At 34.0% G+C, this 25,564-nt stretch overlaps 1 protein-coding gene across 16 annotated transcripts in view; it reads left to right on the top strand.

The window, feature by feature from the left end:
- The window catches only part of Foxp2 (forkhead box P2), a 571,690-nt gene that overhangs the window by 442,395 nt on the left and 103,731 nt on the right, over positions 1 to 25,564 (top strand). For 12 of the 16 annotated variants that reach the window (XM_074064625.1, XM_074064620.1, XM_074064606.1 and 9 more), the window contains one exon: positions 10,755 to 10,829. The exons of the other annotated variants lie outside the window; for them this stretch is intronic. In XM_074064625.1, coding sequence (XP_073920726.1) covers positions 10,755 to 10,829 — 75 coding nt within the window. The remainder of the gene's footprint in view (positions 1 to 10,754; positions 10,830 to 25,564) is intronic. 16 annotated transcript variants of the gene reach the window in all.

Genomic DNA, 25,564 nt, shown 5'->3' with positions numbered 1-25,564 from the left:
GTACTCAGTGAACAGGTGCAGGTCACTTTCTCCTCCCAGACAACAGCTAGGTCATCTGCCCCCTCCTTGATTTCAGCCTTACCTATGGAGACAGCCTGGCTCTCTGGGTAAGAGGTGTCCATATCCTTTCTATTCTCGGCTCTTCTGCTGAGATTTCTAACAAGGGTGCCAATTAGTGCCAGTTAGGATGGCAGCTTTCTGAAGTGAGCAAGAAGAGGACTGACTAAAGACGGGGTGAAAGATCTGACTTGACACTGTTATATTCTGTAATCTTTGTTAATTCCTCAACAATCTTTAAGTCTTATTTTAAAATAAATTAAATTTTTATTTTAGGAACATAAGTGGATTTAATTGATTAATATGAAATACTTTAAATTCTCAAATCTCAAATAGTATCAATTTTTAAAAAATGGCTATCACTAAACTTCCTTTTTTTTGATGTTGACCTAGCCTTTCATTTTCAAAAGGAAAATTATTTCTTTTTTAATTTAGAACAAGGAAAAATGCATGACTATAAAACCTTAAATTATGTCAAAAATAAAAATGCAAATGTTCATCAGTAATCAAATAAAATGTGTCAGTGTAAACATTTTGTGTATAGCCTATTTATTTTGCTATTTTTCCAAAAGCCATTTTGCTTTGCACAATGTAAAGTCTGATTCTTCAAGCTGACATTTTACAGAGGGGAAAAAAAGCATTTATAAAACTGAAATTATAACAGAAATTTGTCATTTTATCAGTTAAATTTGCAAGCAATGACAAATGAGAACAAGATCCTGACTTTCAGGCTTTTCCTCGACCGGTTCCATAAAAATTGATCATAACCTAAAATTTTCTGAAAAACTCATTTTTAAAGCTATTAATATTTAATCCTAATTTTGGCAGTATGATCATTGAAATATATTAAAGTAATTTTGTTTGTACTTTGGTTTCAAATCTCAGAAACGAACATAAGACTTAAGCAACAAAAGTGGCCACTATCCCATGGGTATAATGTTGCTCACAAAGTGCCAGGAAATACAAAACAAAAACCTAGTCTTGGGAAGGACAACAGGCAGAGCTGATCAAAGGAACAGCCCCTTGAGTCCCTGACATTGCATTAGATGAACAGATCTCAAGGATCAAATTCCCAGAAGAGGAGTCTGATTGTCCTGCTTTTTGTCACTTAACCCACCCTCCCAAGGTTCCCACTCATTTATATGAAATGAGATGCATCATAAGGGTAGTCTCCAAAGAATAACACTGGTGCTATTACCCAAAGGAGAAATAGATGCTGGGTTGGCAATGTCAACAGATTTCCTCTATCATGACATTAAGTTGGTTTAATACTAGATGGTAGCTTGGTTTTTGTCAACAATTTTTTCTCAACAATTTCTTCAACACCAGCAGAACTAAAGACTGTAGAGAATTAATGGGAAATAACACCAAACTTGTGTATGAAGATTCTTGACTTCATTCAATTATAACTCAATCTATGTACTGTACCACATTATTTTAAATAAGTTTGGTTTCTATTTAACTAAATACAATATTAAAACTCGTGTGTGAAGATTCATAACTTTATTCAATTATAACTCAATCTATGTACTGTACCACTTTATTTTAAATAAATTTGGTTTCTATTTAACTAAATACAATATTAATGATTTTTTTAAATAACACCTCTCTTAAGGAAATAGTACTTTTCTATTTAACACTGTAAGTTTGGATTTTCTTGTTAAATTTGTTACCAGTTTTAGGGTACTAGTTTGGCTTGTTCTTACCTGATAAAACACAATATACTGTTTTAAAAACTATATACCATCATCAATGAAGAAAACAAGCATAAAAATTGTAAATTTTTCATGAATCAATTTCTTTACAATATCCTCCATAAGCTTCAACCTGTTCTTTAAAATTACTTTGGTTGGTGAACCCATATGTGCATAGGCACTGCTCTGTCTTGCTACTTCCACTCACCATTCACCACCACCTTCACCCACCTGGAATCCCTTGATCCAGCCGAATCCAGCGTTCCATGATGACATTAGTAATGCACACTGCTCTATGTCATCCTCTCTAACCAACACTTGCTCTTCAGTTTTCCAGAATGTTTCCTTTAAAACTATTTCCAAGGAAACTACTGAGTGATCCTGCAGAAAATCACAATATCAGATGTTATTGAGCCTCTGGCTATACAGCTCAGCCTCCATCACTGATTAGCAATTGTTTCACTGGTCTCTGAACATCTTACTTTGCCCCTCCCTACACCAGTTTCTAGCTTTCACTGTACCCTAAAAGTCCTGCCTTACACCCTTTATTCTCCATGATTTTGCAACTTGGTTCAGAGAGAAAATTTAGAGACCACTAGGCAGGAACTCCCTCTGCCTCTCTCCTCTCTTCTCTTAAAACCAACTTATATAGTTATTTCTCATTTTACACTTTTATATTACAATAAAATCTCCACTTACACCTACTCATGTCTTTCAGGACAACCCATCAGCTGCATGTTTGTTCTGTATCTTCAAAGTCTCCAATTGTTTTTCTGTGACTCTTCCCATATTTAAAAACAAAATCACCAATGCAAATGGATCATATGTCTATATTCATTTTATATCAGGCCACAATCCTAACCTAGTTTTCTTCATTGTTAAACTTTTGGAAAGAGTGAGGGGGTTATTTTTTGTTGTGCATTGTTTTTATGGTACTGGCGTATAATTCAGGGCTCTGCACTTAGTAGGCAAGCACTCTACCACTTGAGCCACACCTCCAACCCATTGTTAAACTTTTGGAAAGATTATTTACAATTCAACTTTCATCCTTCTTCAATGTGTCACAGTTCATTTTCTGTCCTTTTACCTGTCTGGAATAGTTCCTCCAACTATAACTGACCACTGGAGAGCTGTATTGATTTGTCTTCCTTTTGGACTGTGTTGAACCATTAAACATTATTGACATAACTCTAACCATTCCTCTCTCTGTCTTTCATTGGCTCTTTTCATCTTCTATTTAACTTCTTATGTCCAATTTTTATATGAATGGTGCTAAACTTGGTTGTACTTATCATTACCCAGGTGTTTATTTGAAAAAAAAAAAAAAAAGAGCTTATTCTCTACCTCAACTCGATTAACTTAGAAATTCAGGGAAGCAAAACCCAGCATCAAGATATTTACAGAGTTCCTAAGACATGCTGACCACAGCCCAAGTTTAAAACTTAATTCTTTTAGAGTTCTACTGCTGGAACTTATCTACTCCCTATGGCAGGATCACCACATAGGCAGCGATTTTCAAATCTCTCTATGTCTTGTCTTGCTCCTGAACTTAAAGCTTGTCTATTCAAAGGGCTATTAGAATCCTTTACCTCGATGTCTTGCTGGCACCTCTAGCTTCTTAAAGCTGCAAATGAAGCAAATTCTTTTCCATTCCTTAAATATTTTCTTTGTATCCTCTTACCTTGCTAAGGATATCACAATCTACTCTTCCTGTCCCTTATCCTTTATCCTTCACTTATCCATTCATCCTTCACTTATCCATTCATGTAGTGTTCACATCCCTTAATATTGGCCTCTTCAAACTGAACATCCCTATCCCAATCTACTGCTACTTTTTGGGCCCATGCTGTAATTGTCTGGTGACTCCTTAGCAGCTTCAGCTGCCCAGTCACTTCCAATTTAATTGCACATCCTCATGCTTTCCACTTATCTCCTTTAAAAAATAATCTGTGAATCCCCTTTACATCAGGACATGATAGAAATTCTCCTTCATGTACAGAGTTCTTCATTACCCCAATCTTTTCTACCTTGTCTTCTCTCAGTTTTCTCTGGCTCCACCCCAAACAATCACATTTCTCAGGCTTAGTCCTAAACTCCTTGAATTCTCCTCCCTTCTCAGTTCTACTTTTCAAGTAATAAATTCTTACTACTCCTTTGACAAGCAGCTAAAAACATGCCTTCATTCAGTATGGTCAAATGGTTCTTTTTACTTCTTCAGCAATATATTTCTCTTTAACCTGCAGTTCAAGGCTAGAATTTAGGAACTTATGAACTTAAATAAAGGAAAAAGGTATTCTTATTTTCACATCTAATCAAAGTTCAGTATTTTTTTGTATTTGAATGTAGGTAACAAACCACTGTAATATTAGCAATATCTGAGAGGGTGTCACCAACAGAAATCACAGATGTTCTCTCCTCATGGCATTAACAACAATTTCTAGAAATAATATTTTTGTTCATTAATATGTCAAAATTATAGTGGTTCTTAAACCTGCCACTGTATTATTTTATTTAATGCATTAATGAGGAGCATATTTATTAATATTTCACAAATGTAGCTTTTTAAATATTTTGAAAACTAAATCTCAGTATAATTGATTTTCTTTTTAATCCCTTTTTTTTTATTCAACTACATTTTTTTATTCTAGGTGACACCAAATTGGAAAAGTGGGTGGGGATACAAAATAAACAGAGTCCTTACAAATTTATAAGGGTGTTTTTACCACTTTGCTCAAAAGGGATAAACAATTGTTATTCACTTTGATATCTCCTTGGCTAATACTGTTTGTAGAACATAGTAATTACTGAAAAGGTATTGACTGAATGAATAATAAACTAAAGAATGAAAAAGTACCTATCAAGCAAATACCCTGAACAGAGAACAATGTTTCTCAAAGTATGATCACAGATGCTTTAAGGCATCATCAAAAGATACTTGTTAAATGCTTATCACTGGATCTGTGAATCTGAATCTCTAGGAATGTGGCTTTGCATATGCAATCAGAACCTGCTTCTCTGTAGATTCTTTTACATGCTAATGTTTGAGAGAAAGCCTGTGCAGTAGAATATAGATACACAATGGCCTCTAAATAAATAAAAATAAATGACTTAAATAATTTCAACTGTCTACTCCTTCCCTTCTCCTTCTTATCACTGCAAAATGATTCTTTAATAACCACACTATGTTCTCTTCAATATTGTATGGGTTTAGGAGTCTGTCTGTGCCACACAAAGAACAATGGTAAGACTAACTACTTCCTAAAAATGAAGAATAAAAATTCTTGAGAGATATGCCCTTCTTCCTTTCCCTCCCTCTCCTTCTTCTCTTCCTCCTCCTCTTCTTCTTCCTCCTCTCCCACAGTTCTGTGGATTGAACTAAGGGCCTCAAACTTGCTAGGGAAGTGCTCTATTACTTAGGCCATGTGGACAGTCCTTTTTTATTTTTTATTTTTTTAGTTTGTTTTTCAGGTAGAGTCTTGTACTTATTTTTGCCCAGGCTGGCCTTGAGCTACAATCCTCCTGTCTGACATCCTCTGTCAGACCTAGGCAGTTTTTCATCTGTTTCTCAGAAATGAACTTGGGAAGAATGAAATGCTGTAATTTTGCAGAGCTCACATCTCAGCATGGTACAGCCCAATAGTCACAGTGCCCATGGCGCAACTCCATCAGATATGATCAGTATCTTAAAAATAGGCAACCAAACCAACAAGCAAAATAGGTGGAGTGGGAGAAAGCTCAATCAGGCATTTCTTCTGCTATTGAGTTAAAGTTTGATTTGTTTTATAAAATACAAAAAGTATCCATGTTTCTTGACGTTTTCTTTAATTTTTTCACCTTCAAAATGCAGACCAGTGTACCTTCCATTCATAGTCTTTCCTCAAATAATCTTTGCCAAAAAACCAAAGTTTTTTTTTTTTTTATCATTTTTACATTTACTACATGTGTATACATTGTTTGGGCCACCTCCCTGCCACCCCCCCGCCACCACCACACCAAAGTTTTGAAGAAAATTTAAACACCTTTTCAGCCAACCTCAAAAAGCAAATTATAATTTGATCCATTTTTTGTTAGGAAGGATCAACTACTTTTCCATGAAAAATACACTTTTCTGAACTGTACAAAATGTATTCTTTCTTACAAGCCATTTTATCTTGCAGTTGGATGCAAACTCACCCACTATATCTGCTTCTTGCTTTGCTGAACCTGATTTCCAAAGAGAGAAAAAGTATTCCTTTATTTGTGTGGAAGGAACTTTGATTTGCAGTATGAAATCTAAAATAAATACAGATATACTTATTTGATGCAGATAGAATTATTTAGGTACCTTACATCTTTTATAATATCTTTTAAATAATCATAATATTTTACATAGTAGGGCTTGATTGATTTTTTATTACATTGTATGGGAGGGATTAATTGTGACAATTCCAAATATGCTTATATTATACATTGTTAGATCACCCCACCATCTTTCCCCCTTATTCTCCTCCCCATCCCACTTAAAGCAATACAAGAAGTTTCTTTGTTCTATTTCATATAAGTATATGAAATCCATCACCATATACCCTCACCTTAATCTCCTTCATTCCCCCTCCCCCTCCCACAAGTACCCCCCAACAGACACTGTACCTACTTTATAGTCTTGTCTTTCATTATTAATATTTAAGTTGATGTTCCAAGGGGTTTCTCAATGTGTCCTCACTGTGAGTCTACTTTACTTTGGTCTGTTCAACCCATTCCATTGCTCTCCTTTGCCCTTTTACCTCCCACTCCCCATTTTTCAACAGCTCTCAATACATTCTTATATCCTCTACCTACACAGATGTTATGTTTTATGATATTGTTGATGCTCTATCATTCTCTTTTCCTTTCCCTCCTTCCGCAAGTTCCATAGAGTAGTTCCACTGTTACAAACATATTTTTTGCATGAGTTTGGGTATGATCATGTTTGTTTTTGTGTATATGTTTATCTTTTGGCTCTGTCTTCCACATATCAGAGAAAACATGTGGCCTTTGTGTTTCTGATCCTGGCTAACTGTCCTCCAATTGCATCCATTTACTTTCCAACCACATGTCATTCATTATTCCTTAGGGCTGAGTGAAACTCCATTGTGTATATATACCACATTTTCTTGATCCATTCAAGAAGGTACCTGGGTTGTAAGGTACCTGGGTTGTTTCCATAGCTTGGCTATTGTGAATAGTGCTGTGATGAATATCAGTGTACAGGTGGCTCTATTATATCCTGACTTACATTCCTTTGGGTAGGTGCCCAGGAGTGGGATCACTGGATCATATGGCAATTCTATCTTTAACTTTTTGAGGAATCTTGACACTGTTTTCCATAATGGTTGTACTAATTTGCATTCCTACCAACAGTATATTTTAACTGAAATAAATTCAGTACTGTTCTGTGGTAATGACAACTATCACTTATGAAGTACATAGCTAGTAAGTATTAAGTTTATGGTGCCAGCATTGTTTAAGATCTTTATAATTCTATGTGTTCAATAAACCGGTGAATGGTGTTGCTAATATGTCACTTCTGCAGGGAAAAGTTAAGATGCAGGACATAGTGATGAACTCCTATAATTTCAGCACTTGGGAAGCTAAGTCAGGAGGATCATGAGTTTGAGTCCAGCCTAGGCTACATTTTGAGACCCTATCTCAAGAGAGAAAGAGGGAGGGACAGGGAAAGAGGCACCAGAAAAAAACTAAGTTTCTTAGTCAAGGTCACACAACTAGTAAGTGTTGAGTGAGGATCTGAATCCCCACAGACTGTCTCCAGAGCCAATATTCTTATTTTGAACACTAAATGACTTTTTCTTTATTGTTTTAAGGGAAAATTACAATGATCCATATTTAACTGGAAAATAGATTCCCTCTGAAGTTAATGTTGAAAGCCCATTCCGGTACATTGTCCTGGCCTTTTCACTGCTGAAATGTTCTTTGGTGCTTATTTGAAACAGATGCAAACACTTAAAACATCCATTCGAATTGGGTTTCCCTGTGATTTGCTGGACTGTGTCAGGTTGCCTCCAGGAGACTCATTTCTAAGTGACTGTCTGATCTCATTCATCTTGCTACTCCTTTACAAACCTGCAACTTCATGGGTCTGTAAAAGCCTGGCTAGTCAGAGTTTTGTTAGTGTCTCTTGCCAACATTCTGTCTCTGTCTGTTGTAGAAGCATTAGAGCAGTTATGAGAAGAAACTGGGTGGGTTTTTCAAAGCACAGTTTCTTGAACCAAACCTGTTGGCAGGATAGGATGACTGGCTAATGGTTGTGCAGTTTATTTTCACACACTTTTAACTCCAGGAGTTACTCGTTGAGAGTTACTTAAAAGCCTTTGCCTTTTAAATGGGTTGCTTTTCTTCTAAGTTATTGTTCTTCAGTAAACTTAAGATTCAGTTGACCTTCCTTTCTCAAAAATTTTGCTTTTTAACTATTTTATTGCTGTTTCAACTCTTTTGATTATTTAACTGTTATATTTTATAAATTTGCCTACAAAGTAACAAGGGCAGGAAAATGTCACTATGAGCCCACAGCAAGAGCAATTCTGTCTCTTGTCTGTAAGGATAGTTTAATCTACTTTATTTTTCTCTATGGTAACAGGAATGATTTGGCATTAGGGCTTTGGTTTATCAAAGTTGCTGGTTAAAGCAAATAAGACTTGTGGGTTTTAGAAAATCAGAATTTCATACTTCCCACCAACCAAAACATAACAGAATCTCTTTTTTTGATGATTCAAAATGTCTTTCAGAATCCTGTTTAATCTCCTTATTTATCCATTAAATCACAGTTGGAAAATGTTTGAGGAAACAAAAGAGATACATTTGGGTTACACTTGGATTTAGTGAAGTTATGTTTCTGAGTCAGTGCCATATATAGGGCACATTCTGCAGCACAGTGAAGCCTCAGACTGCTTCCATCCTAGTGCTCCAAAGTTATAGCAGAAATCTAGTGAAAACCTCCCTCTTACAATGAAATCCTTCTAATACTTTGGCACCTCTATGCCTGAAATAGATTTAGACCCTTTTATGTCATGGCATCTTACCATTTGTGTATTTTTATCACACACATCATCTCAAAATCTGTCTGTGTACTCCAAGAGCTAAGCTTCTTCCTCTCTGTACCCTTCCTCCTGACCTCACTGGATGGCAAATCCTCAGCATCTCAACATCTTTTGATCTTTTCTGAGACGCAAATTTTAATATTGTGTTTAATGTGGACACTCTTGAACAAGGTTATGGTGATATTACCTATTTATAGAATTTAATTTTCAGTATTAAATATAAATAGTGTCATAGTGGATTTGGGGCTCTTGTAACACTCATCTTTGGTTTTATGTTGATGAGTGTCTATCTGAGGGGCTTTTGTTGTTGTTGGTGGTGGTCTGGTTTATTGTTAGAGTATGGAGTAACATCTCGATTTTAAGGATGCTTATGACCTTGTTAAATATCAGTCCAAAAACTGTGTGGCTTGTTTTGATTTTAACCAAAGTTACAGCTGCCTAGCTGTAAAGCAGTCAGTTTCTCTTATTATGACTAGTTCTTCAACTTGTACTGTTTTAAATTGCCTGCAATTAGCATATTTCAACCTTATTTTTAGGTTTAAATTGCAGTGTGAGAGTGTACTCTCCTCTTAGCTAATTAGTGCTATCAAGGAACAGTAGGTTACCTCATTAGTACCATGTGCATTTAATTAAAGAAGAGAAAATTGGAGTTAACCTCATAGTTAATATTTTCACAGAGTGCTACAATGCCAACACCTTCAATTGGAGTCACACCCCTGTGTATCTAATTATGCACTGGTGCCAAATAAGGTTAGCAAGGGTACCACAAGGCTGTTGACAAAATAATTTAGATGAAAACATGTTTGTTGGATTCTGACAGTAAAATACAACGTGAATATTTTCTCTCTAGTCCTCATCTGCCAACATCAGGTGACAAGCTTTTTTCATAAGAAACAGAAAGAAAGGGCTATTTTGGAAGCCATTTTTCCTGTCTGAATTAATGTTGCTCTTAGCTTGAAGAAAACGGTGTCTAGTCATGTAATGCATATACAATCCATTAAACAGAACTCCTGAACTTCAGAGATGGATTTGAAAAGAATTATTTATAAGATGTAATATTTACATGCTTCAAACCACTACAAATACTCCCTGACACTCTTACCACGTCCCTCCTTGCTTTTCTTCTTTCCTGGTATAGTTATAATTTCCCTTGTGTATCTTATGAATGGGGATCAACCTTTCATATCATACATGAAGTCTTAGGATGTGTTGTCACATGGTCTATTCAAATGCAGTGTAATCCTTTTGCCCTTCAGACAAAATCTTTGAAATGTCTAATGCTACTTAGGTAAAAAATGACATTCCATGTCATTTATCAATAAATAATCACTTTACTTTTGCAGATAAAAATGCAAACTATATGTTTGAGTATATAGAGTAGATTTCAGTGCAAATGGCAAATTCAACAGGTTTGAGCCAATATTATGGAGAATGCCTCCATAGTCTTAGATATATTTTAATGGAGATAATTGTGATATAGTAGCACATAATCAAGAGTTTAAAGAGATAATTGGAATTGTTCTCATGTATCATGACAAGGCAGGATTTTTGTTCACTAGTATTTGTTATAATTGACTATAACTCAGAGGTTAGCTTTTTCAAAATTAAATGGAAATGATTAAATTTTAAGGACAAATAGCATCCCATAGTGTAAAATCACATTGCCATATTAATCTGTAGGAATATTTATGAATATTGGCTCTAATTCTAATTTCAAAGTTGAAATGTTCTAAGACAGTACTGTCAAAGACAAGCAGTGAACTTTTTGATTATTGGTTCACTGAAATATTCAGCTTCACTTCCGCAAACTGTTGACCTACTGAGATAACAGTTCCCAAAATACTTTTTAAAAATGATAATGTACATTATTAGCATAAGGCTTAAGACTGAAAAAAAAAAGCCAACTCCTGATTCTCTTTGTTTAATCTAGGAATTGCTTCCAGAAACAAAATTATGTGTCTGTGGCCACTCTTCGGGTGATGGGCATCCTCACAACACATTTGCAGTAAGTTACACTGGGCGATCAGAAGTTCAGCTGTTTAGCACAAGGCCATAGACCCAATCCCACCAAATAGATTTTCTGTGAGTCTCTGTAGCCAGACAATTCCATTGGTGCCAATAATCCAGACATGACTAATGTTAAAACAGAGTTGCAATTAGTTGGTTTTCTGTTACCTTTTGTGTTCTCATTTCAATTATTTTTCATCAAATATACAGTTAACAGGTTCTGTTAGTTGATGATGGCATCAGAATTCACCCTCATTCTATAAAGCCTGCAGCATGCATACACTTGTCTTGAAATTTTAGGACAAATTTGATGAGAAAATGCTGATATTTTAGGAAAATTGTGCTGTTCCCTATTTTGCAAGTTGCCATATAAATATGCTAATCATATATAAATGATAAATGATATATATATATAAATGATATAGTAATACATACCCAAGACAGTTTAGTTAATATATGTGTGTGTATATGTACATGTGTGTATATATATATATATGTGTGTGTGTGTGTGTGTGTGTATGTACATGTTGCCTCTAGAGTGTAACTTGTCCTTTTGGACTATAATATTCAGTGAAAATTGCTTTCATGAACCAGTTCACATATCAGTTAGTCTTGGAACTGAATAGTGCTCCTGAAGTACACATTGAAAAAATTTTAAATAGAGCAACTTAATGTTTGTATATACAATGGTTCCCACTTATACTCTTCAGAAATATCTAAATATCCAAAGTCATGTATTTTAATATGTAGAATTTTTATTTGTTTCATTATGAATTGATGAACTTATTATGTCAATAAGGTGATGTATTCCTAAATTGACTTTCTCAAAATTTAGTTTTACTACATACACATATTTCATAACTACAACTGATAGAGTACAATACAATTGAGACTCATAACCAAGAAATTGGTGTTATTCTTCAAAGAAGAATAAATGTCTAATTTTACACCATACATTTAAAAATAATTTTTTCAATGCAAATGGTTTCAAACTAATATAAAATGCTCTTATCTGTAGTTAAAATGAGGGTTTTTTAAAAAATGTTCAGTGGTATACAAAAATAACTCAGAAGTGGAAACACCAATAACATCCTATACTATGAAAATAGTGGCTATAGAGGACTAGTGTTAAATTTTGAGTGTAGTTGTGTGATGATCTGAAATGATATCGTTTGTGATCCTACTCATTTTAATCTTAAAGTCTTGGTCCTCAAGAGCTTTGTTGGTAAAATATTTAGGACAATAGCAAAATTTAAAAAGTGGTAAGTTTTCCTAAAGTGGCAGAACTAAATTAATGTAAAAGGTAAAAGTAATCTGAATTTCTAAGAATTCTCTATATAATTTAAAGAAAAATTTAGGATAAACATCAAACAGTTATATTCTTTAACTTTACAAAGAAGATTAATGCAAAATATTCTTTAAAAATAGTACATTAAAAATGGGATGGTGTAACTGTAACACTTTTTCCTAAAATAATTCCTTTGGAAGTTTGTTTTCATTAGACTAGAGAATGAGCTGCCTTAATGACTATTAGTGTTTGATCTTTATCTAAAACTACTTCTATCATTTAGAAAATTCTCCACTGAAGAGTGGGGAAATCTGTGGCATCAGATCTTTGTATTTTCACTTACATAATTTCAGAATTAAAATGAGACATAAGGGATGTCAGTTGTTTGCCAGAGGTCATACAATTTCATAAGAGCAAGGCTGAATTCATAGCTGACGTTTGTGATCAGCAGTGTCTTTCCAAAGGTATGCCAAGTTGTTCATGACTTCCTTGAGCACTGTCCTGAACAGGAATCTGAGGTTGTTCCATGTGTCTGAGACTGCACAATCTCTCAGACAGAAGCTATGCCAGGTGAATGAGTGAGGGCTGCTCCGGCCAGCAGGAGAGGAGGGGCATGGCAGTGTGCGTACAGGCGTTCAGCATCTTCTCAGGGCGCCAAGTATAATACTTCACACTGGTCACTGAGTGACTTTTAAAAATCGTGATTCTTGTGTTTGCAACTCAAGAGAAATATTTCTTAACTGTTATTCAGTAGACAAGAATCTACGTCCTTTATTGATTACATTAGATATAAACTTTCTTCAATTTAACATGCTATATAATGTATTTTAAATTTAAAATCGAGAAGCAAACTAAAACAAATGCTATCTGTTATTCATCATTGACAATTCCTATGTGATGGGCAGGCCTCTTTAAATATTCGCTGAATTTTAAACGTGTCAGTATCCTGGAGTGATACTTTAGTAAATCTACTGGTGAGGGAAGAGGAGACAAGGTACAGAAAAGATAAACAGGGCCACCTAAAGCCAGCCACATTCTGCTATCATCTATGGGACTAGCATTTATACTACATTATGAACATTGTAATAGTTGTCAAATTTTCAAGACACCCTGAAAATGCCTACCAATGGGTTAATTTAATATTACATATTATTTCTATGGTTCATCAATTTTCACAAATTAAACACCAAAATTTTCAGGCCTGTGTTTCAAATTGGCAGATTAAATTAATTTTAGTCTCCCCCACATATAGTTCACGTAAAAATTTTAATTCTTTGCATTTTATTTTTTATTAGTACTATTGTCTGGCAGTACTGGCATTTGAACTCAGGGCTGGGCATGTGCTAGGCAGGTGTCCTAACACTTGAGCCACACTTGTAGCCCTTTATGCTTTAGTTATTTTTCAGATAGGGTGTCATATTTTTACCTGGGACTAGCCTCAGACTGCCATTCTCCTACCTATGCCTCCCACATAGCCAGGATTACTGCCCTGAACCACCATGCCTGGCTGTTTTTTTGAGATGAGGTCTTGTTTACATTTTGCCCAAATAGACCTTTTACTGTGATGTTTCCAATTTCTGCCTTCTGAGTAGATGGGAATACAATGTGTTTATTACAAGCTTGAAGTAAAGGGCCATATATTGGAAGGTGGAAATTTCATAATTACCAAATGTAGATTAAGGTCAGAATTACTTAAATAAGTTAAATATTGGCATATTTGGTAGTAAACAAATGTTGAAAGTTATTCATCATACAATCATAATAACCACGTCAAATTACCAATCAAATGTAATACAAATACATTTTACAGGGCATTTGTCTGGTGTTTTCACTCATTAGTAATCACCAGGCATTAACTGTCCTCTCAATGCTGTACCTAATATCACATTTTTGAGCAGTAGTGCTATTTTTATTTACTGTTTCATTTACTCACCAATAACTTATATTTATTGTGCCTGTACCAATTCGTTATAATATTGCACTAATTGTACCTACTTATATCATCTCTACCTGAAAATTTTAATCTTAAATTTTACCTACCTGTTGTTCTTAAATATTTGGGATTGACAGGTTGTGTAGTAGATAGCTTAAGGGTAATGATATAATGTTTTCTAACTTTGATTTTTTTCAGGAAATGCAACAAATTTCTGGCTTTAAATGACAATAGCATGAGAGAAGAGTTTCACTGTGAGCGATTACTTTCCAATGCTTGTTTTTTACATTTATTTTTTTCAAATGATGTTTATTTATCTCTTAATCTGAAAAAAAAAACCACTTCACGTACTTTACTTTTCTTTCAGACTTTAGTACTAGGATAGGTGTTTTTGCTTGTTATTGTATGTCTTACTGTCAAGATCCTAAATTTCAGTCTTTGACTTCTTTCCCCCAAGATTGTAACTGGAGTTCACTACTCCCTAATCATACCCTATTGACCGCTCATCTGTTCAAATGACCTCCTAACTCTTACCTGCAGATAATCTTATTGTTAATTTTGCCCCTGGGTTTTAACACCAAAATGAATATTGTTTTACATAGGACTCTGGTTGCTAGCTGTAACTGGTAATGCAATTTTGTTCAATTCTTAAGGTCCTTGCCTTTTGCATCTTGTTTCTAAAGGCTTTACCATAACATTAAATCAAATGAATATTTTGATAAACAAAATGTTGGGCCTATAAACTAAAAAGGAAACTTAGCTGGCCTTAGTCCAGCTGGATTATATGCTAAACTACACTGACCATATTTGATCTTTTACCCTACAGCTTTTTTCTCTGTTGCGATTGCCTAATGACCCTTTCATTTGGATAGGGATCACAATGTTTTTTGTGAATCTTTGTTTCTTTTTCAAACTCATGCCTATCTTTAGGCTTTATATAAATCTCACTAAGTACCAAATAATCCATCCCATGGATTTTAGAGTCAGTATGATGAATATTGTGCAAATTCCTTGGCTTTTCTTAGCCTCATGCTCTCAGTCTGTAAGATTATAAACAGTACTTACCTCACAGGGTGGGAATTGGTATCACATTTGATAACCCTCAAAAGTTCTTACCTTGATGAGTAACACATTGAGTATCAGTAAGTGTTGAGTCTGTGGTAGCATTAATATTCTCTTGGTTGGACAAAGGAAATGGTTCTATTTGGAATAAATTAAAATATACATCCAGTATTCACCCTAAAAATGTATTGGTCATTGTACCTTGGGTCATGGCTAAGACAGATTGTAGTATTCCCCACTGAGAGGGAATTCTTTATATTCATTAATTTAAGTGACTTATTCTTTCACAAAAATCATTGTTACCCAAATGCTTTATGATTTTCAAATGAAAAATAGCTAAATGGAGGAGACAGAACCCTGTCTTACCCAACCCTAATGATGTCCTCCTGGTAATCAAGCAGTATCATGGCTAAAAACTGAGGAAAAGTAATTTCCCTCTCAGTTGTACCATTACAAACTACATGTGGCAGGGCCAGATTACCCCTAGTGTTTTCTTCCTTCCTCTACTATAAATGCATGGCAGAGAGTAAACAGAAGTTAAAGACAGAGTACTACTTGCTAGCAGCATGAATAGCTTTAAGTAATATGCTGGTGATGGTTAACCAGGGAAAATGTTGCATCATTTATTTTTTTCTGGAGAATTCTTTTAAAACCCATGTTGCAATATTCAGCTCTTTGCATTAGTATAAAGATATATAAAATAAACTTGGCTTTATTATGAAGGAGTACAAATGAGATTTGTTATTTCACTATGTTTTGTTCTGTTGGGTTTGGTTTGGTTTGTGGTACTAGGGTTTGAACTCATGGCTTCACGCTTACTAAGCAGGTGCTCTACCACTTGAGTCATACCTCCAGCCCTCACTGTGTTTATTTTTGAATGATTTTTTATGACTATCATGAGGGTATTAGTACTATGGTTCTTCAGTAAAAAATAAACATTAAGATAATTAAGATAATAACATATTTTGAACATTTACATTTCAGGTGATTTTGTTCATATTCTACATATATAATATAGTTATGTTTAGGTTTACCATTAAAAACATTTCAAATGATTATCTGAAGCAGAGAAAAGGTTTTGTTTTTAAATTCTTCATATGAAACTTCTTGATTAATCTTTTTCTTTACTGATATAATTCAGGATATTAGTAATGATTTTTATGCACCTCGCTCAGCTGGGATATAGCTCCCTGAGCTCAAGTAGTTCTAGAGACCTCTCCTGAGTGATTGCCCCTCACCTTCTGTTTTAATGCAGTATTTGAGATTGCCATGAATTCTCTTGATGTTGGCTACAAGAAGGACCAATAGCAAAGCCTTTTCAGTGAAGGCTTCTCTTTGAAATTTATAATGAATAATTTACTTCCCTTGATGATTCACCAAAGCATTAGTATGGCAGAAATCAAGAGCTGATGAAAGGATTATTTATTTAGTTATCTGGTTTTGTTGTTGTTAATATATTTTTCATCAAATAAATTGATACACACACTAGAATATGTATGTTGCAATAATGTGGATTCGTGGTGCTGATTATGACACACTGTATTTTTCCTTTCACATTTTAAAGTTATTTGTAATGAGCTATTAATGAGTCTCTGCAAATATGAATATTATCTCTATTAACTTATAACAATTCACTCTATAGTTCTTGCATATTTCTAAAGGTTGCTTTCAAAAGTATATATTCTGTATTTATTATTTGCATTTCCATCTCTTGTATTATCTTATTTTATCTTTGTATATAATAAACAAAATATGCAGAAAGCAAATCATCTTAATCTCTAAATAGTCCTGGTTGTGTGTACACAAAAAATATAGATAGGAACCTATATCTAAATGATCAATTATGCAAAAGAATGTGCATGCATTTTTATTGAGCTCTATTTGCAATTCATTTTTCTTTGTCTTATTAAAGCTAAATTTTTTACATTCATAATTTTCATTAGGCAAATGAATTATTTGTTATGGAGAGGATTAACATATTATGGAATCAAATTTTTATTACTGACATACTCTATGTAGCAATATATTTGCTTCATATAACTTCAATACATAGGATTGACATTTTAAGCAACCTATGACTACACTGACTATAAAACATAAACCTTATTGATAATCAGAATTCTTTTATACTATAGTTATGTATCACAAGACTTAGAGGAAATTACAGTGATTTACATTCAATTAATAATATAATTATTATAGTATAATTATAGGAGACTTTGCACAAATAGATTCACATGGTGATAAAAGGAATAAAGTCTTGTCCCAACTTAAAGATTTCAAGATAGAAACATCAAGGAACAGCTTGAAAATGCTCTCACAACCATGTCCTTAGCTCATTCTCCTGAAGTTATCATTTCCATTACACCAGACTCCTCCTGTTTTTCATTAAGAGAGAGATTGTGAGAAATTTCTGCAATAGTTTCAGAAATAATCTCTCCTCTAAACCAAAGTACTGGTTATGCCATCATACTCCAGACACATAGGTGGTATATTTAATATTGTTAAGAATAACCCTACCACAATCCATCTTAATTTAGAGTTTTATATATAAAATATTTAGTCTGGCTTAAAACAGACAGTACAGAATTATAGTAATTGACCATCATAAGCGGTTACAGTGAAGAAGAATCAGACATCTCGGAGATAAATTCTTACATTATGCATAATTCATAAATTCACACATGGTTGTATAATTGTGGAGAGAGAAAGTGTTGCCAAATTTATGTCATCGAAGTTTGATAAATAAGCTCCAGGGTTTAGGAATTTAATATTTCTATAGCATCTTCCACATATACCTAATAATTTTCTGATGCACAGATAATTTAAAAGTAAAAAGGGAAATGAATCTGAATGACAAATGCTCTGTTGTTTTATCCCTATTTTTCCCTAAATCCTTATTACATGTAAATTGCACATTTCTTAAACTCTCTTATCCAGGTTGGAAAACATATTTTTTTTTCACTCTGCTATGTTAGAATAGTTATTATAACATTAGCAAGTAAAACAAAGGGGATGTCTGCCTAACATAGTTTTTCATCCTATATGGACTGATAGAATTTTGTAGGTGAAAAGGGCCTTCTGATATATCTAATTCAACTCCTTTATTTAACAATTGAGCAAACAATGGTAAGGAATAGAAATGACTGCCTTAATATCTCCCCATTATTCACTGAATTCAAGGAGGAGCTAGTGAAAATCTAACAGGTCTCTAGTTGTGACAAATGGCTTACATATATTCATTTTTCAGTCTGTGTATTTAATTTTAATTGTATATATCTGTCAGATAAGGAACTCACTCAATTCTTCAAATGTTGCTAATCACATTGAGCTAAGAAAAGGTTTTGTAGACTAAATAGATTTTATGATTGCTTTTGAACTTTCCATACATATTTCTTGGCTACTTGTGGCTTCTTGATGATACTTCTAAGGTCTCAGTTAGATTTATGAGATGGCTTTATTTATAGAGGTTTAGAAAACAAAAATTCAAGGATCTTCCATATTTTAAAGTGAATTGTGACTGGTGACTTATTGCTTACATTCTTTCATTAAGACTTCAGCTAGGGGAATATAGATATTTATTTTTTAGAATCATATAGGACATTCCAATTTTAATTCATAATATTTAAGAGAATAAGCCTAATGCTTACAAAGTCTTAATCCTTTACAGTCTCTTTCTCCTTATTTATGCTACATGTTCAAGAAATTTCAGTCATTCTATAGAGAGGACCAAAACCTGAGGACTCCCTCTGCCTTTTAGGTTGTCTGATGAACACATCAGATAAATACTATGTATTTTACATTTAAGATAGTGATTAGTGGGTCTGTCATGCTATGCTGATTTTGAAATACCAAGAAAATGAGTCTGGCAATACTTTGAAGTTTTATATTGAAATATGAGACATTTAATATGTAAGGCCCAAGGTGGATGCTTAGCTTGACTAGATAAAACACTTAAGTCCATAGCATATACCTTTTACCCTATAAAATTTATTTTTGGTAAATAAAGCTGTAGAAATGAATACAGAGATTAGAATTATACTGAGAAATTATGGTTCTAAATAAATCATACAAACTATCTGGAATGATTAGTTCTACTACTGTTAATTAACTCATACTGTTTTGTTATTGTTACCATCATAAGATAAATGATTATTTCTGTTTCTCTTTCTCTTAACTTGTACATTCTTTAATGTTTGCTCAATGTCTACTGGGTAAAGCTTTAACAATTCAAGCCTTGCAATCATGTGCCAACCTTCTTCAGGAAAAAACCATCACAAACAATAATCAAAAGACAACTGAGGTCTTTTTCTTTTCCAATATTATCCAGTATTATTTCACAAAACATTGAATCTTGCATGGTCTATTTCTGTTCTTAAAGGTACTGTTTTCTATTTTCTTTTAATTCCTCTGTCACATGTTCACTTTTTTCTGCTTTTCAATTTCTACTGGTTTTGCAAGGCCCGGCTCAATTACCATCCCACATGACTGCTTTTTCACCCGTGAAGTTCACGTTAATTAACTCTTCTTTTGATTGTATATGTCTGTACTTATCTAATTCCACTTTTGGTATTAGTGTTACAAAGACATCTGATTCTCAGTTCTATTCAGCTCATATTTATTAAATATATAATATATATAACTTGCAATGCTAAACAAACTTTCCAGTAAAATAAGTAGCTATCTGTATTTCAGAAATTTAGACCATGGTGATGGGAAATACATAATTAGAACTCAAAAGTCTATGCAAGCTATAAAGACAGATTTAATCATTTTAGTAATGCATTAGGGATAAATTGATGGGGAGAGATTTATTCAAGGTAAAATTTTGAAAACAAACATATTGGCATAAATGGTTATTGAACACAGTCCCAAACTTTGAAGTTTTGAATGCCTCTTTTAAATACCCTAAACGTTATATAAAATATTGGACAAAGAAGTGGATGTAACTAACACATTCAGATCAACAATCATATTTAAATATATCCTTGGGAGAAACAGGAAGACATGATTGGAATATGAGAAAACATTGGAAGCTATGTGTCCAGGTTAGGGGAAAGAAATAAGGAAGGAAAGAAGGAAGGAAGGAAGGAAGGAAAGAAGGAGGGAAGGAAGGAACGAGGGAGGAGGAAGGAAAGAAGAGGGGCTTGGAGGGAAGGAGGGAGGGAGAGAATGATGATAACCTTAACTAGGGGAAGGACAAGGTAATGAAATAAAGCAAATTTAAGGAAAAATACAATGATTTCATATTCAAAGGAATGTTGACAATTAGAGAAATAGAAGAAATTGAGATTCCTAGAATTTTGTACCTTATTATTTATATTTGCCTTACGCTGTTATCTAGAACTTGGAAAGAATAAGAGGTTTGTTGGTAGGCAGTGGGAAGCTGGAGCTGATAAGTTTTGTTGAGAAACTGGAATATTTGTGTTCAGCAGGTAGTTAATGCTGGGTTAGAGACTGGAGTCACAAAATTTTGAAGAAAATTATGTAGAGACAAGTGGTACAGAGAAGTCACGAGACAAGACATTGGTTAAAGAAAGAAAAAAACACTGTAATACAGTAGAGAAGCAGGAGGCAGAACTTAAAAGGGATTAAAAGGCACACACACATAAACACCAGTAGTTTGTTTTTTGTTTCTGCTGGTGTTTTTAAAAATTAAGGCCCTTTTTTTCAGAGCAGTTTTACGTTCACAAGCAAACTGAGACATTGATACATGTATTTACCTTATATAGCAGACCCTTGACATCCATGGGTTCCAAAGAGACTGCCACTAGGGAAAATCATGCATGCTTTTCATGAACTCATACATGGAGTTTAGTGCTGTACTGCAGATGCTTGATTCATCTTTCCCGTAACACTGCCTAACTTCTACTTAAAGGCATGCTGCCTTTAACAAATCAAAAAAATTCACTATCACTTCAATTACGCACATTATGTCCCTTTTTGGCTTGGGAGGATTGACATAAAGTTTACTTTGCTTTTGAGCACCATTTGCCTTTTTGGAGGCATATTTTCACAAATTTAAGGAAGGGAGACCCTCAGCAGATCACACAATGATTTAAACACATCAGACAACAACGCAGGATCAACTGAGAGCTTCTCCACATCAACTGAGCTGCATACTGTGTGTGTGGGTACTTAAATTTTTGTTTTTGACATTTATTTTGATTTTTTTCCATACTTGATCAAAACCACATGTGATAAGTCCGTGAATGAGGACTACCCTCATAGACTTTCTCTATACCAACATCACCACCAGAATGGTACATTTGTTATCACTGATGAACTCTACTGATACAGTCCAAAGTGTACATTGGGGTTCACTTTTGGTGTGCATTCTGTGGTTTTGGATGAATGTATGATTATATTTATCCACCATATAATAGCATATTTTCATTGCCCTAAAAATCCTCTGTGCTGTATTTATCCCTTTCTCCACTCTAAACCTGGACAACCACCCTGGGAGAAATGTAAAAGCTAAGAGTGGTTAACATTATCACAGAAGAAAGTGTGATTGCAAAACTGTGGAATGAGGCAGGAAGAAAGTCACTAGGTTTGCCAAGAATGTTTTCCAGAGAACATACTCTAGGGCAGTGACTTGAATGGTAACTGAGAAGGAGTATGTAGAAATGATAAGTAGTGTACACTAGTCTTTGGGGAAACATCTGACCGAGAGAAAAATGATAGTATTATGACTTGAGAGAAAATAAAAATCCAGGAAGGCCTAAGAAGGAGGGGTAACAGTGGAGGTGAAAAGTTTAAAATACAAGAGGGAAAATAGATACTTGAAACAAGATCTAAAAAAATGGAGTGGAAGTAATGGTACCAAGGCTACAGATGGAGGTAATTTATCTTTTAAAAAGAATAGAATCCCAGTTTCATCTGAACTGGTAGAAATTTGAAGGCAGTCAGAGTCATTGTTAAATTACTAACTCTTTATATTGTTTGCTAAATCTGTGTATATCTGTGACTACTGTTGTATCCTTCTCCCCCAGTAATATAACATCTGAATTTGAATTTCAGATTTTAAAATTCTTAACTCCAAGATAAATGGTACAAAAGAGGGGGAGGGTATGATTAGGGTTATTAAAATGTTCTAGATGTGACTGCTTTACTTTCACTACATTTGTTATGCTGAATGATACTATTCGCTAAAAGAGTAAGTATTCCTTAGAGTTAAAACTTAGCAACTATTTTCTCATAAAAGACTCTAATAACATAGTCACAACCTGAGTGTTCTTTCTTTTCCCTGAGACATTTAAGATGGATTAGTATAAATCAGAAAGAACAGTAATTATTTTATGAAACATTTAAATACATTAAGATTTTGAATTCTTTAAGTAATTGGTTAATTTTTGGTAATTAATAAAATGAAGGTTTTCACTTGTTATAAAAGGCTTTTAGTGAAAACAGAACATGTAACAGGAGTGAAATGTATGCAGAAATATTATGATAGTCTCTTATTCATTGTATTGTCAGTTTTGAATTATAAGAGCAACTCTGTAAGCTAACCAATGAGACTGCCCTTAGATATACATTTAACTGCTTAAATCCAATTTAGAACTGTACAGTATGTATACTGTATACAAAAATAAGACAAGGTTAACATCCTAAAACAAAAGACCTTCTCTTTTTTCTATTGCTAAAATTGGAACTAAAGTATAAGGAAAACAAAAACAAACACTTGCTCTTGAAGACCACAGTTGAGAAAGTTTATCACTCTTGCTTCCCTGTACATTTGTCTCTTCTGAGCCTCACACCTGTGTTTCTCACCATCCCCAACAAAGTTATCTTTGTATTTGGTCCATGTAATTGTCAGATAGCCAACCCTTGAGCTATTGTTCTCAATCTTTTCCCTGGTAAATCTGTACAAGTCCACCTTTCCCAGGGAATAGTCTGAAAATTATATTTACTGTAAGTTGATGGCTTATAACAATAAATCATCCCTCTCAGAAAAATTATTGCCTGCTTTCAGCAGATATTTCTGTTTCACGAAGTGGACATTGAACAATAGAATTTTAGGAATCCTTGATTTACATTTGGGGGTATACTCTCTCCAAATATTTCTGTGTCTTCTGAGCAAGTAGTTCCTACATCATTTTGACTGAAAATAATTCATTTTAACCTTCTTCCCTGAATCCTTTTCCTCTACCCACCCAATTACTTCCTAAGAAAAATTGTTGAAGCTTTCCAAACTGAGTTAAATTGCTTTTGTGTTGTGCACTTTTTCATGGTTTGGTCACAGTATTCAGAATGGTAGGTTTTGTGAGGCTAAATTCACAATGCTACTTCGAGGCAGAAAGCCACTCTTTGAGATATGGCACTCCTTTGCAGCAATTTTTGTTGCACACACTTACACCACATTTTTCTCTTGAGGAAACAACATACGTGAACGTTAAATTAACTTGTCTAGTGTCACATTTTAGAAATGACTGAGCCAAGATTATAACTTAGACCTATCTGACTCCCAAGTTCCAATTTTTATATAACACCAGCTATGGCATGTTTCTGTTTTTGTTTTGTTGTTGTTGTTGTTGTTTTTAACTTCACTACAAGCATCATCTTTTAAAAATCCCCCCATTAGAACAGTGCTTCAATATTTGAATGGTCTTACTTTTCTTGAACACCTTGACATCACAGTTCTCCCCCTCCTATAAACCAGAGGTTTTCAGCCACTTCAAATAAGAACACAAAAAGGATTTGACAATTACTAGGCAGTGTTCCAATTCCTACTCTCAGAAATCTGATAATTTAAAAAATTTTTGACCCAAACTTCATATGTTTTTCCTATCAGTTTTTATTTCCTTGTCTTTCTTGAACCAACATTTTCCTCTCATTAAACCTTCTTTTCTGTTGACAGTCGAAACACTTATTTGGCATTCTTGAGTCTGTTCTATTTTTCTAAATTCTCCTCCTCCTGCCATGTGTCTTATTAGTCTCTATTTTTAACCAGCCCTTAAAATAATCAAATAATCACTCTGCCCTAAATATGTCCATTCCTTTTCCACCTCTGTGCCTTGGCCGCTTCCTCTGTGCTACCTGGAGTGGTAGAGTTCAAATAGAGCCACTGTGTCCTGACTACGGTATTTTCATCCTGCTACCATAAAATCTGTAGGGAATGCAGAGGCACTCCACCTTTATCTATTTTCTTTACTAGTTTATTATTATTTTGGAGACAGGTTATCCTATTTTCTATTTAATGAGAAAAACAATGTCTGGCACACAGTAGGTACTTTTAAAAACAATCTTCCGTTTTTGCTTCCATGCTGCTTCATTTCCTTTTGCCATTCGTAATGTTCATCCAAGTCTTTCTTTATAGAATCAGGAGGGAAGAAAAGTTTTGAGTGAAAACATAATAAAAAGCAATATCCAATAAATTTTTATTTGTTCCATGTATGATCTAATGGTGGTCTTTTTCTTGTTGATCAAGAGAAAATTCTCATGTCTGTTTAGATTTTTGGAAATAGTACAACATCAAATAGCAGAATTTTTATTAAGCTTACCAGACTTTAAATCAGTGTTTCACAAAATATTGGTAGCCATCTGGGCTACATTTTTCTGAGTCTCACCCCAAACTTAGAGCTTTATCATACTCTTGGTTATTCTTTAAGTTGGGAAATTCAGTTTAGGTTATTGCTATTGTCAGGTCATAAAATCTGTGTTTCTCCCAAGTGCCCTGTGTTTCTTAATTCAGGATTAGTTAAGATTAGGAAACATTTATTCCAGAGCCTCTCTGTACATAGTGTGTTTATAAGCCATCCTAAATCTCCTGGGAATTTATTAGAAATGCACAATGTCAGGCTCACCATGAGCCTACTAACTTACAATCTTCATTTTGAAAAGATCCTCATTTAATTTATATGCTCATTAAAACTTAAGAAAACACTGTTCTAAAGCACACCTATTGAAAAAGTAGACATCTTAATCTGTTGTCTTAAAATATGCATGTATATGTGTATATATATGTGCTATAAAATGGCGTGTCAATACATTTATAATTTAAAGAAATATGTAGGATCCCTATGGTTTGCTCTAATGTTCAATGTCTAAAGAAAACAGTTTTTTGTTCTGTGACTCTGTTTAGCAGAGTTTTAAGCTATTTATTTGGGTGTGTGTGTGTGTGTGTGTGTAAGAGGAAACAGTGTTTGCCTTAACCTGCTGTCTTGAGTGAATTCAGTTTAAAAATAAGTAATTTCAGTAGTATATTTTTGGAGTTTTGCCTGCAAAATGCAACCTTGATTGAATTCTTTACCTGGTGAATGCAAAGATATCAGCTAGACATAATAATTGAACTGAGAAAGTCCTACTTAATAGGATGAAAGTAAAAACAGTTTTATGGCACTTAGTCTCTGATATGTCCTATAAGTATTTCAGAAGTAAAAAGATTATTCTGGGATATAGAGAGGATAAAAAGATTTACTATAGTGTGAGTTATTGGAAGTATTTTTAG

Source organism: Castor canadensis, chromosome 2 (assembly GCF_047511655.1).
Source record: "Castor canadensis chromosome 2, mCasCan1.hap1v2, whole genome shotgun sequence".
In the NCBI taxonomy this organism is placed as follows: domain Eukaryota; kingdom Metazoa; phylum Chordata; class Mammalia; order Rodentia; family Castoridae; genus Castor; species Castor canadensis.
This window is presented reverse-complemented; position numbering and strand designations above follow the sequence as displayed.